Consider the following 16,002-nt stretch of genomic DNA (forward strand, 5'->3'; position numbering starts at 1 on the left):
ATCAGCATTTATACCTACCACAAGCTAGTTCCTCATGTAAGCACAGAAATCTGATAACATGCCCAATACATTACCATGAAACTCCCATGGAATGAATTTCTTTCATCTCTTGACACCCTGAAAAAGCCTATTCATGGACAGAGACAGCAAAAGGTGCATGGAGCCTCCTTCCAGGTGCGTATGCTTGGTGGGGTGCATGCAGGGAGATCACTAGATCCGCTTTTGGACTAGTGTGAAACTAAGAGTCAGACCCAACGTCTACCCCATATCCACTGGGATTTCACAGCTGTTTATATAATCTCCTCAGAATACACAAGTCTGATTCTTTGTGTATTATTTTCATGTAGCATGACCTAATATTTATTATTTCCCAAAGTATAAAAATGTTTAAATGACATAAAGTTAAGGTGTGTACACACGGTGAGATTCTGGCTATGCCCGATTCTCACTATGCGATAGGGGCTGTGGTCGGTATCGCAAGCCTAGAGGACTGTGCTTGCGATACTGACTATGTGCGATTTTGGCTGTCAATTTTAACTATACTTTTCTACGAGATAGTCAAAATTTACTTGCCTAAACAGTCTTTCTCTGACGTCCTAGTGGATGCTGGGAACTCCGAAAGGACCATGGGGGGGGGGATAGCGGCTCCGCAGGAGACTGGGCACAAAAGTAAAAGCTTTAAGACTAGCTGGTGTGCACTGGCTCCTCCCCCTATGACCCTCCTCCAAGCCTCAGTTAGATTTTTGTGCCCGAATGAGAAGGGTGCAATCTAGGTGGCTCTCCTGAGCTGCTTAGAGTAAAAGTTTAAATTAGGTTTTTTATTTTCAGTGAGTCCTGCTGGCAACAGGCTCACTGCATCGAGGGATTAAGGGGAGAAGAAGCGAACTCACCTGCGTGCAGAGTGGATTGGGCTTCTTAGGCTACTGGACATTAGCTCCAGAGGGACGATCACAGGCCCAGCCATGGATGGGTCCCAGAGCCGCGCCGCCGTCCCCCTTACAGAGCCAGAAGAGCAGAAGAGGTCCGGAAAATCGGCGGCAGAAGACGTCCTGTCTTCAATAAGGTAGCGCACAGCACCGCAGCTGTGCGCCATTGCTCTCAGCGCACTTCACACTCCGGTCACTGAGGGTGCAGGGCGCTGGGGGGGGCGCCCTGAGACGCAATAAAAATACCTTATATGGCAAAAAAAATACATCACATATAGCTCCTGGGCTATATGGATGCATTTAACCCCTGCCAGGATACATAGAAAAACGGGAGATAAGGCCGCCGATAAGGGGGCGGAGCCTATCTCCTCAGCACACTGGCGCCATTTTCCCTCACAGCTCCGTTGGAGGGAAGCTCCCTGGCTCTCCCCTGCAGTCACTACACTACAGAAAGGGTTAAAAAAGAGAGGGGGGCACTAATTAGGCGCAGTATAAACAATACAGCAGCTATAAGGGGAAAAACACTTATATAAGGTTATCCCTGTATATATATAGCGCTCTGGTGTGTGCTGGCAAACTCTCCCTCTGTCTCCCCAAAGGGCTAGTGGGGTCCTGTCCTCTATCAGAGCATTCCCTGTGTGTGTGCTGTATGTCGGTACGTTTGTGTCGACATGTATGAGGAGAAAAATGATGTGGAGACGGAGCAGATTGCCTGTAATAGTGATGTCACCCCCTAGGGGGTCGACACCTGAGTGGAAGGAATTACGTGACAGTGTCAGCTCTGTATAAAAGACAGTGGTTGACATGAGACAGCCGGCTACTCAGCTTGTGCCTGTCCAGACGTCTCATAGGCCGTCAGGGGCTCTAAAGCGCCCGTTACCTCAGATGGCAGATATAGACACCGACACGGATACTGACTCCAGTGTCGACGGTGAAGAGACAAATGTGACTTCCAGTAGGGCCACACGTTACATGATTGAGGCAATGAAAAATGTTTTACACATTTCTAATAATACGAGTACCACCAAAAAGGGGTATTATGTTCGGTGAGGAAAAACTACCTGTAGTTTTCCTGAATCTGAGAAATTAAATGAGGTGTGTGATGATGCGTGGGTTTCCCCCGATAACAACTGATAATTTCTAAAATGTTATTGGCATTATATCCTTTCCCGCCAGAGGTTAGGGTGCGTTGGGAAACACACCCTAGGGTGGATAAAGCGCTCACACGCTTGTAAGGGCTCTACCCTCTCATGAGATGGCCGCCCTTAAGGATCCTGCTGATAGAAAGCAGGAGGGTATCCTAAAATGTATTTACACACATACTGGTGTTATACTGCGACCAGCAATCGCCTCAGCCTGGATGTGCAGTGCTGGGTTGGCGTGGTCGGATTCCCTGACTGAAAATATTGATACCCTAGATAGGGACAGTATGTTTTTGCCTATAGAGCATTTAAAAGATGCATTTCTATATATGCGGGATGCACAGCGGAATATTTGCCGACTGGCATCAAGTCTAAGTGCGTTGTCCATTTCTACCAGTAGAGGGTTATGGACACGACAGTGGTCAGGTGATGCGGATTTCAAACGGCATTTGGAAGTATTGCCTTATTAAGGAGAGGAGTTATTTGGGGTCGGTCGTTCAGACCTGGTGGCCACGGCAACAGCTGGGAAATCCACGTTTGTACCCCAGGTCGCCTCTCAACATGAGAAGACGCCGTATTATCAGGCGCAGTCTTTTCGTGGACAAGCGGGCAAAAGGTTCCTCATTTCTGCCCCGTGACAGAGGGAGAGGAAAAAGGCTGCAGAAATCAGCCAGTTCCCAGGAACAGAAACCCTCTCCCGCCTCTGCCAAGCCCTCAGTATGACGCTGGGGCTTTACAAGCAGAATCAGGCACGGTGGGGGGCCCGTCTCAATGAATTTCAGCGCGCAGTGGGCTCACTCGCAAGTAGACCCCTGGATCCTTCAGGTGATATCTCAGGGGTACAAATTGGAATTCGAGACGTCTCCCCCTCGCCGTTTCCTAAAGTCGGCTTTACCGATGTCTCCTTCTGACAGGGAGACAGTTTTGGAAGCCATTCACAAGCTGTATTCCCAGCAGGTGATAATCAAGGTACCCCTCCTGCAACAGGGAACGGGGTATTATTCCACACTGTTGTGGTACCGAAGCCGGACGGCTCGGTGAGACCGATTCTAAATCTAAAATCTTTGAACACTTACATACAGAGGTTCAAATTCAAGATTGAGTCACTCAGAGCAGTGATTGCGAACCTGGAAGAAGGGGACTACATGATGTCTCGGGACATCAAGGATGCTTACCTTCATGTCAAAATTTACCCTTCTCACCAAGGGTACCTCAGGTTTATGGTACAGAACTGTCACTATCAGTTCAGACGCTGCCGTATGGATGGTCCACGGCACCCCGGGTCTTTACCAAGGTAATGGCCGAAATGATGATATTCCTTCGAAGGAAGGGAATTTTAGTTATCCCTTACTTGGACGATTCCCTGATAAGGGTAAGATCCAGGGAACAGTTGGAGGTCGGTGTAGCACTATCTCAGGTAGTGTTGCGGCAGCACGATCGGATTCTCAATATTCCAAAATCGCAGCTGGTTCCGACGACTCGTCTTCTGTTCTTAGGGATGATCCTGGACACAGTCCAGAAAAAGGTGTTTCTCCCGGAGGAGAAAGCCAGGGAGTTATCCGAGCTAGTCAGGAACCTCCTAAAACCGAGCCAAGTCTCAGTGCATCAATGCACAAGGGTTCTGGGTAAAATGGGGGCTTCCTACGAAGCAATCCCATTCGGCAGATTCCACGCAAGAACTTTCCAGTGGGACCTGCTGGACAAATGGTCCGGGTCGCATCTTCAGATGCATCAGCGGATAACCCTGTCACCAAGAACAAGGGTGTCCCTCCTGTGGTGGTTGCAGAGTGCTCATCTTCTAGAGGGCCGCAGATTCGGCATTCAGGACTGGGTCCTGGTGACCACGGATGCCAGCCTGCGAGGCTGGGGAGCAGTCACACAGGGAAGGAATTTCCAGGGCTTATGGTCAAGCCTGGAGACATCACTTCACATAAATATCCTGAAGCTAAGGGCCATTTACAATGCTCTAAGCTTAGCAAGACCTCTGCTTCAAGGTCAGCCGGTGTTGATCCAGTCGGACAACATCACGGCAGTCACCCACGTAAACAGACAGGGTGGCACAAGAAGCAGGAGGGCAATGGCAGAAGCTGCAAGGATTCTTCGCTGGGCGGAAAATCATGTGATAGCACTGTCAGCAATTCCGGGAGTGGACAACTGGGAAGCAGACTTCCTCAGCAGACACGACCTCCACCCGGGAGAGTGGGGACTTCACCCAGAAATCTTCCACATGATTATAAACCGTTGGGAAAAACTCGACAGGTATTGCGCCAGGTCAAGGGACCCTCAGGCAATAGCTGTAGACGCTCTGGTAACACCGTGGGTGTACAAGTCAGTGTATGTGTTCCCTCATCTGCCTCTCATACCCAAGGTACTGAGATTGATAAGATGGAGAGGAGTAAGCACTATATTCGTGGCTCCGGATTGGCCAAGAAGGACTTGGTAACCGGAACTTCAAAAGATGCTCACGGAGGATCCGTGGCCTCTACCTCTAAGAAGGGACCTGCTTCAGCAAGGACCCTGTCTGTTCCAAGACTTACCGCGACTGCATTTGACGGCATGGCGGTTGAACGCCGGATCCTGAAGGAAAAAAGGCATTCCGGATGAGGTTATCCCTATCCTGATCAAAGCCAGGAAGTATGTAACCGCAAAACATTATCACCGCATTTGGCAAAAATATGTTGCGTGGTGCGAGGCCAGTAAGGCCCGACGGAGGAAATTCAACTGGGTCGATTCCTACATTTCCTGCAAACAGGAGTGTCTATGGGCCTGAAATTGGGGTCCATTAAGGTTCAAATTTCGGCCCTGTCAATTTTCTTCCAAAAAGAACTAGCTTCAGTCCCTGAAGTTCAGACGTTGCAAAAGGGGTACTGCATATACAGCCTCCTTTTGTGCCTCCAGTGGCACCTTGGGATCTCAATGTAGTTTTTGGGTTCCAAAAAAGTCACATTGGTTTGAACCACTTAAATCTGTGGAGTTAAAATATCTCACATGGAAAGTGGTCATGCTGTTGGCCCTGGCCTGGGCCAGGCGCGTGTCAGAATTGGCGGCTTTATCCTGTAAAAGCCCTTATCTGATTTTCCATTCGGACAGGGCGGAATTGAGGACTCGTCCTCAGTTTCTCCCTAAGGTGGTTTCAGCGTTTCACCTGAACCAACCTATTGTGGTGCCTGCGGCTACTAGGGACTTGGAGGACTCCAAGTTGCTAGACGTTGTCAGGGCCCTGAAAATATATGTTTCCAGGACGGCTGGAGTCAGAAAATCTGACTCGCTGTTTATCCTGTATGCACCCAACAAGCTGGGTGCTTCTGCTTCTAAGCAGACTATTGCTTGTTGGAATTGTAGTACAATTCAGCTTGCACATTCTGTGGCAGGCCTGCCACAGCCAAAAATCTGTAAATGCCCACTCCACAAGGAAGATGGGCTCATCTTGGGCGGCTGCCCGAGGGGTCTCGGCTTTACAACTTTGCCGAGCAGCTACTTGGTCAGGAGCAAATACGTTTGTAAAATTCTACAAAATTGATACCCTGGCTGAGGAGGACCTGGAGTTCTCTCATTTGGTGCTGCAGAGTCATCCGCACTCTCCCGCCCGTTTGGGAGCTTTGGTATAATCCCCATGGTCCTTTCGGAGTTCCCAGCATCCACTAGGACGTCAGAGAAAATAAGAATTTACTTACCGATAATTCTATTTCTCATAGTCCGTAGTGGATGCTGGGCGCCCATCCCAAGTGCGGATTGTCTGCAATACTTGTACATAGTTACAAAAATCGGGTTATTATTGTTGTGAGCCATCTTTTCAGAGGCTCCTCTGTTATCATGCTGTTAACTGGGTTCAGATCACAGGTTGTACGGTGTGATTGGTGTGGCTGGTATGAGTCTTACCCGGGATTCAAAATCCTTCCTTATTGTGTACGCTCGTCCGGGCACAGTATCCTAACTGAGGCTTGGAGGAGGGTCATAGGGGGAGGAGCCAGTGCACACCAGCTAGTCTTAAAGCTTTTACTTTTGTGCCCAGTCTCCTGCGGAGCCGCTATCCCCCCCATGGTCCTTTCGGAGTTCCCAGCATCCACTACGGACTATGAGAAATAGAATTATCGGTAAGTAAATTCTTATTATCTAGGCTTGTGATACCGACCCCGCGGGACCGCGCATCGGCATCACATCGGGATCGCAAGGTGACTTTCACCTTGTGATCTGCACTAACTTTCCTTGCGATTTTGACTATATAGTCAAAATCGCAAAGCAAATATCTCACCGTGTGTACGCACCTTAAGAGACATTACAACAATGCAGAGTAAATGGAAGGATATAATGTATGAACGAAACAATGTAAAAAATATGGAGGTGTGTCGGTTTCCGGTCAGAATGTCGACATGGACATAAGGTCGAAAAGAAAAATGTGAACATTCACGAATGTTGATGTTCATAATGAAGACATTTCACATGTCTACATGAGAATGTTACCAGTACATTTGTGTGTCTTTTTTAGGGTTAGGTTTAGGCTTAAATATGCACAGAAAACAGTATGTTGACATTATGGTGTCAATATGTTAAATGACATTATGAACATGTCGACATTTTAACCATATCGGCATTCTACCTGTGGACATTCAGAACCTGCTGACTTTCTAAGTATCGACGTTTCACACCACACCTGGTCTGCCGGCTGTGGCGCTCAGAATGCAATCTATTGATAGGCTGCGGCTGCCAGAAAAAGAGGAGGGTGTACAATCCCTTTACAATTTATGGAACAAATAGAAATTAAGATGATCGCTGTATTTCTTGACTGGTAGAATTATACATTTTAATATACACATTGAGCAAAACAATTTAAAACATGAAGTCAATGAAAACGTATATATAAGCATCCATTAGCAAAGTTATTGATTGTAGTATGATAAGTAGAATGAATGAAAAGTAAAAACATGTTTCTGCATATAGTGCTCTGTATGCTAGATTGTCTTTCAGTACACATCAACAATAGAAAAGATTGAGCATTGCATCCTTAGCTGTAGAGAGCAGTGTGCGCTAGATATAATGGGTCTCCTTTAAATAAAAAGATTGGGATAGAGGACGTCTCTATATTCTGTGGTGTTCTCTGAGTGTGGAGGTGCACATCCTAAGGTATTGTAGGGAACGCTAAGAAAGAATTTTCTTATATTAATTTGTGCATCTGATTTCTTTGTTCTTTCTGATAAAAATGTACTCATAAGATATTCAGAGGGTTGCACTCTGTAGCCGGTATTCACTAGCAAGGATCACAGGTCAAATCCTATTAGATACATTTGTTGTAGAGTCACTGGGGGTCATTCTGAGTTGATTGCACGCTGCCGATTTTCACAGCGAAGTGATCAGGTAATAAAACGGCAAAACTGTGCATGCGCACGCGCGTCGTACAAACAGCGTTGTTGTGCACTGCTTCTAGCGACGATTCCATTCGCACAGCCGATAGCAAGGAGATGGACAGGAAGAGGGCGTTCATGGGCGTCAACTGACCGTTTACTGGGAGTGGTAGGGAAAACGCAGGCATGTCCGGGCGTTTGCAGGGCGGGTATCTGACGTCACTTCCGGGACCTCAGACGCTGGAATCATCGCACAGGATAAGTAACTACAGGGCTGGTCTTGTTTTGCACAAAATATTTTTGTACCGCACGGCTGCATATGCGATCGCACACTTGCAAAGTGTAAATACACTCCACCATGTGCGGCGACTATGCGTTTGCACGGCTGCTAAAAGTAGCTAGCGAGCGAACAACTCGGAATGAGGGCCACTGTGTTCAGTATGATTTGTTTACATTCAAAATATCAACATTCATACTGTTTAATACATTATGTTGATGGGTCACACATGTTGACGGAGTACATGTCACTCATTATGTCGGAATGTACCATGTCGACTTGCAATATGACATACAGTTGACTTTCTCACAATGTCAACACTTATTTTCAAGCATAACCCTAACATTTGTATTGTCAGCATTATAACTATAAAGGCATATAGAATGTGGATATTTAAAGTATGTCTACATGGTAAAATTCGACATTCTGGTGTCAACATTGTGACTGTCTATATAGTCACTGCAGTCATCGCGATATCATGCAAAATTGTGTTATCATTTTATCAATCTCAGCCATGCAGTCTTCTCTCTGTATTTGACTTAAAGACTGCCTTAGTTGCCCCAGTGTAACAGGAAATCTGTTTAATACAAGGCTGGTAGGTGATAATCCTCTGTTTCTTGCCTCTTCCTCAATTTCTAGTACAACGCTGTTGGTTGCATTACCGAGAAGTTCTGCCAACATTTTCCAATCTAGGCCCTGAGGGTGAGGGGTATCTAGCAGACAGCAAAGCCTCATTAGTGTAGATCCTTCAAGCCAACGTGTTGTACAATTGATTCCAAGCCTGAATAGCATTCTTGTATCATGCTGGGGAAACAATACCTCCCACGGCTGTATATTCCCCACTCTACCACAAAGGGAGGAATTATTTTTTTCAGCTTCCAGGATTTGCTCAAAACTAAATCCACAGAGCTCCTCAGTTATGGCGGCTGACAGTGGTATTTGAGCTTCCTTCAATATGCAACCTACTACAGTATCTATCCGTGAAGCCACTGTTATATTGGACAGCTCCGTAGGACAAAGATGTAGCTTCTCATACTGCTGTTCCAGCTCATTCCGTAGAAGCATTTCAACTTCTTTTCCTACCTTCTCCAACAAATTGTAACAGTCTTCCTCTTTGTATTTGACTCTCCAATTCCCAGTCAAGTATAAAGATCGCTTGTCTTCTGAAACATCAACTCTCAACTGAGCATTTGTGACCAATAGCGCTCCCTCCTTCCAAAGTTGGCACCTTTGTGATCCAAATATGCGCATAAGCTGTATTTGAAGTCGCCCCACAAAGAAATGGCTGAAAATTCCCCTGCTACCATCTTTCCAACGATATACCACTCCTCGTACATTTTTCCAACACCCATGCCTTTCAGGGCCTCCTCGTTTCAGCCAGCCAGGCACCACAAATTCCCCTTCCGGTGTCTTTAAAAGAAGTTCAAATGCCTCCAGCAATTCCAGAGCAGTTTCAGCATCCCCTTCACCATCTGTCAAGTTCAGGGCTGCAACAACCTCCTCGAAACTCCACTGTTGTTGATTTGTTCCAGATGCTGGGCTCAGTGCAAAGTTACCAAATCTGGCAAATATATCTTGTAATAGCCACTCCAGGTCTAAAATAACCACACCTAGTGACAAAGCATGGGGGGGACTCGTTGAGTAAGATTGCAATTCAGGAGTAAAATGTTGATCAGAATTTGTAGTTGAGTATGTTCTGGATGGAAAGTAATGAGGCAGGTACAACAACTGTCAAAAAGAAAACACACAAGAAGCTATTACATCTTGCACACACATAATTATTCACAACACAGATATACCTGTTGATGCACAACACAGATATACCTGTAAGCTCAATCACCTCAAGCTTGATAATATTCGCAATATTGGACCTTATGCAGCTTCAGGTGCAGTTTTGCTAGAACAACTACTTGCGATCGCATGCTGGGGGCTGCCCAGCACAAGGCAAGGCCTCCCAGCATGCAAATTCCTGGCAGCTATGCGATCGCAATTGAATCGCGATCGCATTGCTGAATTGTGGATGCCCGCTGCCTCTGCAGCCTCTGCCACGGTTATAAGGTCGCAGTGGCTGCGTATAATGTCACGTGGCCGCCTTAAACCCGTCCACCGTTCCGACAGCACTCCACCGCAATGCTGAATTACCACCCCTGCAACGCAGCGTCGCCACCCTGCGAACACCCCTGCCTGTCAATCAGGTAGAAGCGTTTGCATAAGGGAGATGTGATCGCATCTCACAGTGTGCGCACGTGCAGTATGGCTCCTACGCATGCACACTGGCCAAAAATAGTTCAGTGTGTGATCGCCAATACTGAATAAGACCCATAATCACATGTGGTCTGGCTCTACAAGTTGTTGTAAATAGCTGAAATAACTAGAGCGCTGGTCAATTTAAGCTTTTCTTTTCCTATCCATAATTTAATCTATTTGACTTATTTATTATGATTATTTCATTATGTCCCACATACTATCAAGACATCATTATATGGGGTAATTACAGATTAAAAAATACTGTTTGATAATAACAACTGGGAAAAACTGTATATATAAGTTATAACTGGGTGAGTACTAAGGCCTGATTCATGTTTGTAAGTAAAGTAAATTATCAAGAAACTGGGAAAACCCATGTTGCACTGCAGGTGGGGCAGATATATTTAAATTTGGGTGGGTTATATTTTTTCTGCTCATGGTAATTACTGGCTACTTTTGCATGTAGGCCACACATGTTAGATTTATTTTTACACTGCAGTTTACACTATTTTTATTCTGCAATTTACAGGAGATCTCAGTTTGAACACAACCCACCCAAATGTAAATCTCTCTGCACATGTTACATCTGCCCCACCAGCAGTGCAACATGGTTTTGCCCAGTTACTAGATAATTAGCTTTACTTACAAACAAGAATCAGGCATTAAATACCAGGACTGGAAGGCTAACACCTGCACACAGGTTACCTACAGTACAAACTACCTTAGGAAACAACGACATGGGTGCCATACTTCAGGTGTTGATTTTAGTGTTCTGCCTAATTCAATAACTCTTTACAATAGTGTGTCGTGTAGTGATTGGGAGGGGTTTTATTTATCACATAATTATCCCTGATGCAAAGACAAACCATTCATTTGTGATCCATCAAATAGCTTTACTGCTGTTTGGCCCTTGACTTACGGAAATGGTCTGTTTCCTCCCGGTGAAGCGATTAGCTGATTCTCTCTCCTGACTATTCCCTGATAAACAGGTATTAGATTTACCATGCTAGTTTAGGAGGAATTCAGATTGCTTTATTGCTTAAACCACATCATCTGTCTGAAACATGGGTAAGAGAGAGAGAGAGAGAGAGAGAGAGAGAGAGAGAGAGAGAGAGAGGACGGGAAAAGGGCAGGATAGGGAGAGGCAGAGAGAGAAAGAAATGGGGGGGCGAGGAGTCGGCAACGCTGTTCCCCACGGCTAGCGTCCCTTCGGATGACAAGGCTGTAACACTGGTTAGAATATAGTTTGGCTGCTGAGATTATTAAAGTGAGATCTAGTGGTAATGAGATACAGTTTGGGGGTGTTGTCTACAAAACACATTTTTCCCATAATTTCTGCACTGAGCTGATGGGTATTTGGTCCCATTCTATACCTTTAAAGGAATGCAAAGTTGCACTTTTGTGAAGAGGTACACGTTTCTCAATTTAAAAAAAACTTCAATAATAGGGAAGTGCCATGTGTAATAAATATGGTCATGTAGTCTATTCACTATCATGATTAATGTAATCCATAAATCAGGCAATAATTAAACAGTAGTGTTTCATTTATTGAAACAAGAGGTTCGTAAGTGGTTAGAACAGTGAGACTTTGATTTATTTTTGCACTTTAGTCTCTTGATTTTTGGGGGCCTTACTGGAAAATTATGTACACTTTTATAGGCCCTACACACTGGCCGATCCGCCGCCGAGCTGCCCAACGGCGGATACGGCCGACGGGTGACCCGGCGGCAGGGGGGCAGTGATGGGGGGAGTGAAGTTTCTTCACTCCCCCCATCACCCGGCTGCACTGAAGTGCAGTCAAATATGGACGAGATCGTCCATATTGGCCTGCATGTACAGCGACAGGGGACCAGCGATGAACGAGCGCGGGGCCGCGCATCACTCATCACTGGAGCCTCCACACTGCACGATATGAACGTTATCTTGTTCATTAATGAACGAGATCGTTCATATCGTGCAGTCATGTTGGCCAGTGTGTAGGGCCCTTTAGTTTGTAAAACTATCTTCTAAGAGCATGGGGTAGGTCTGTACCTTTATATGTGCTAGACAGATCATATTGAAGCATTGATGCAAATCTAAGGCTTAAGCTACATTGGGGTCTATGGGGGTCATTCCGAGTTGTTCGCTTGTTATTTTTTTGTCGCAACGGAGCGATTAGTCGCTAATGCGCATGCGCAATGTCCGCAGTGCGACTGCGCCAAGTAAATTTGCTATGCAGTTAGGTTTTTTACTCACGGCATTACGAGATTTTTTCTTCGTTCTGGTGATCGTAATGTGATTGACAGGAAGTGGGTGTTTCTGGGCGGAAACTGGCCGTTTTATGGGAGTGTGTGAAAAAACGCAACCGTTTCTGGGAAAAACGCGGGAGTGGCTGGAGAAACGGAGGAGTGTCTGGGATAACGCTGGGTGTGTTTGTGACGTCAAACCAGGAAAGACAAGCACTGAACTGATCGCACTGGCAGAGTAAGTCTCGAGCTACTCAGAAACTGCACAGAGAAGTATTTTCGCAATATTGCGAATCTTTCGTTCGCAATTTTGATAAGCTAAGATTCACTCCCAGTAGGCGGCGGCTTAGCGTGTGCAAAGCTGCTAAAAGCAGCTTGCGAGCGAACAACTCGGAATGACCCCCTATGTACTAAGCCCTGGAGAGAGATAAAGTGGAGAACGATAAAGGGATCTCTCTACTAAGCCCTGGAGAGAGCTAATTGCAATGTCACAGGCTGTGTTTTAAAAATGACAGGAGCTAGTTTGTTAGTACTTTGGAGGTCATTCCGAGTTGATCGCTCACTAGCTACTTTTAGCAGCCAGGCAAACGCATAGTCGCCGCCCATGGGGGAGTGTATTTTTGCTTTGCAGAAGTGCGAACGCCTGTGCAGCAGAGCGGCTGCAAAAACATTTTGGGCAAATCAAGACCAGCCCTGTAGTTACTTATCGTGTGCGATGATTGCTGCAACGAGTGACACGGTAATGACGTCAGATACCCACCCTGCATACGCCCGGCCATGCCTGTGTTTTTCCAAACACTCCCAGAAAACGGTCAGTTGCCACCCAGAAACTCCCACTTCCTGTCAATCTTCTTGCGTTCGACTGTGCGTTTGGAATAGTTGCTGGAGCCAGTGCAAAAACACAAAGCACGTCGTACCCGTACAACGTGCATACACATTGCAGTGCATACACATGCGCAGGTTAGCCGTTTTTTTTAACTGATCGCTACACAGCGAACAACTGCAGCTAGTGATCAACTCGGAATGACCCCCTTTATCTCCATCCACTTATCTCTCTCCACGGCTTAGTAAATAGATCCCAAAGTACCAGCCAATCAGCTCCTCACTGCAGTGTCACAGGCTGTGTTTTAAAAATGACAGGAGCTGGCTGGTTGGTACTTTATCTCCATCCACTTTATCTCTCTAAAACTCTACATGTCTAAAGGCCCATATAGACTGGCCGATGTGGGAGAGATGTGTGCTGAGCGAACCGCTCAGCACACATCTCTCCCACTGTTCAGCACAGCGCGATGTGTGCTGAGCGTGCGGAGGGAGACGGGGGGGGGGGGGGGGGAGGGGCGCAATGAGCGACGTGCTAGATTGGCCTAGCGGGTCTGCGCATCGCTATCGCTGTGGGGGGTACACACGGAGCAATCATGCTTAAAATCTAAGCAATCTAGTCAGATTGCTTAGATTTTAAGCAGCGATCGCTTCGTGAGTACCCCCCTTAAGAGTCCCTTTTATGTCTGTTTAGCAAATATCTGCAGTAATTTTATATAAGGCAATTTGAAATCTCAGATTTAGAACCAATTTTCTCTGACGTCCTAAGTGGATGCTGGGGACTCCGTCAGGACCATGGGGATTAGCGGCTCCGCAGGAGACAGGGCACAAAACTAAAGCTTTAGGATCAGGTGGTGTGTACTGGCTCCTCCCCCTATGACCCTCCTCCAAGCCTCAGTTAGGTTTTTGTGCCCGTCCGAGCAGAGTGCAATCTAGGTGGCTCTCTTAAGGAGCTGCTTAGAAAAAGTTTTTAGGTTTCTTATTTTCAGTGAGTCCTGCTGGCAACAGGCTCACTGCATCGAGGGACTTAGGGGAGAGAAGTTCAACTCACCTGCGTGCAGGATGGATTGGCTTCTTAGGCTACTGGACACCATTAGCTCCAGAGGGAGTCGGAACACAGGTCTCACCCTGGGGTTCGTCCCGGAGCCGCGCCGCCGACCCCCCTTGCAGATGCTGAAGATTGAAGGTCCAGAAACCGGCGGCAGAAGGCTTTTCAGTCTTCATGAAGGTAGCGCACAGCACTGCAGCTGTGCGCCATTGTTGTCACACACTTCACACCAACGGTCACGGAGGGTGCAGGGCGTTGCTGGGGGCGCCCTGGGCAGCAATGTATAATACCTTATTCTGGCTAAAAATACATCACATATAGCCCCTGGAGGCTATATGGATGTATTTAACCCCTGCCAGGTCTCAGAAAAACGGGAGAAGAAGCCCGCCGAAAAGGGGGCGGGGCCTATTCTCAGCACACAGCGCCATTTTCCCTCACAGAAATGCTGGTGGGAAGGCTCCCAGGCTCTCCCCTGCACTGCACTACAGAAACAGGGTTAAAACAGAGAGGGGGGGCACTTATTTGGCGATATGTATATATATATTAAAATGCTATAAGGGAAAAACACTTATATAAAGGTTGTCCCTGTATAATATAGCGTTTTTGGTGTGTGCTGGCAAACTCTCTCTCTGTCTCCCCAAAGGGCTAGTGGGGTCCTGTCCTCTATCAGAGCATTCCCTGTGTGTGTGCTGTGTGTCGGTACTTGTGTGTCGACATGTATGAGGACGATGTTGGTGAGGAGGCGGAGCAATTGCCGGTAATGGTGATGTCACTCTCTAGGGAGTCGACACCGGAATGGATGGCTTATTTAAGGAATTACGTGATAATGTCAACACGCTGCAAGGTCGGTTGACGACATGAGACGGCCGGCAAACCAATTAGTACCTGTCCAGGCGTCTAAAACACCGTCAGGGGCGTTAAAACGTCCTTTTTACCTCAGTCGGTCGACACAGACACAGACACGGACACTGACTCCAGTGTCGACGGTGAAGAAACAAACGTATTTTCCTTTAGGGCCACACGTTACTTGTTAAGGGCAATGAAGGAGATGTTACATATTTCTGATACTACAAGTACCACAAAAAAGGGTATTATGTGGAGTGTGAAAAAACTACATGTGGTTTTTCCTGAATCAGATAAATTAAATGAAGTGTGTGATGATGCGTGGGTTTCCCCCGATAGAAAATTATTGGCGGTATACCCTTTCCCGCCAGAAGTTATGGCGCGTTGGGAAACACACCTTAGGGTGGATAAGGCGCTCACACGCTTATAAAAACAAGTGGCGTTACCGTCTCCAGATACGGACGCCCTCAAGGAGCCAACTGATAGGAGGTTGGAAAATATCCTAAAAAGTATATACACACATACTGGTGTTATACTGCGACCAGCGATCGCCTCAGCCTGGATGGGCAGCGCTGGGGTGGCTTGGTCGGATTCCCTGACTGGAAATATTGATACCCTTGACAGGGACAGTATTTTATTGACTATAGAGCATTTAAAAGATGCATTTCTATATATGCGAAACTCTGGCATCAAGAGTAAGTGCGATGTCCATATCTGCCAGACGATGTTTATGGACACGACAGTGGTCAGGTGATGCAGATTCCAAACGGCACATGGAAGTATTGCCGTATAAAGGGGAGGAGTTATTTGGGGTCGGTCCATCGGACCTGGTGGCCACGGCAACAGCTAGAAAATCCACCTTTTTTACCCCAAGTCACATCTCAGCAGAAAAAGACAGTCTTTTCAGCCTCAGTCCTTTCGTCCCCATAATATCTGCCCAGGGATAGAGGTAAGGGAAGAAGACTGCAGCAGGCAGCCCATTCCCAGGAACAGAAGCCTTCCACCGCTTCTGCCAAGTCCTCAGCATGACGCTGGGGCCGTACAAACAGGTGCGGTGGGGGGTCGTCTCAAGAGTTTCAGCACGCAGTGGGCTCACTCGCAAGTGGACCCCTGGATCCTACAAGTAGTATCCCAGG

The 16,002-nt window shown here is 46.8% G+C and overlaps 1 protein-coding gene across 1 annotated transcript in view; it reads right to left on the bottom strand.

Annotated features, from left to right (window-relative positions):
* Positions 1-6,858: 6,858 nt before the first annotated feature.
* The window catches only part of LOC134932324 (uncharacterized), a 176,556-nt gene continuing 167,412 nt past the window's right edge, over positions 6,859-16,002 (bottom strand). Inside the window, exon 16 of the mRNA XM_063926646.1 lies at positions 6,859-9,412. Within this exon, the coding sequence (XP_063782716.1) occupies positions 8,150-9,412 (1,263 nt within the window). The 3' untranslated portion in view covers positions 6,859-8,149. The remainder of the gene's footprint in view (positions 9,413-16,002) is intronic.

Source organism: Pseudophryne corroboree, chromosome 6, assembly GCF_028390025.1.
Source record: "Pseudophryne corroboree isolate aPseCor3 chromosome 6, aPseCor3.hap2, whole genome shotgun sequence".
NCBI lineage: Eukaryota > Metazoa > Chordata > Amphibia > Anura > Myobatrachidae > Pseudophryne > Pseudophryne corroboree.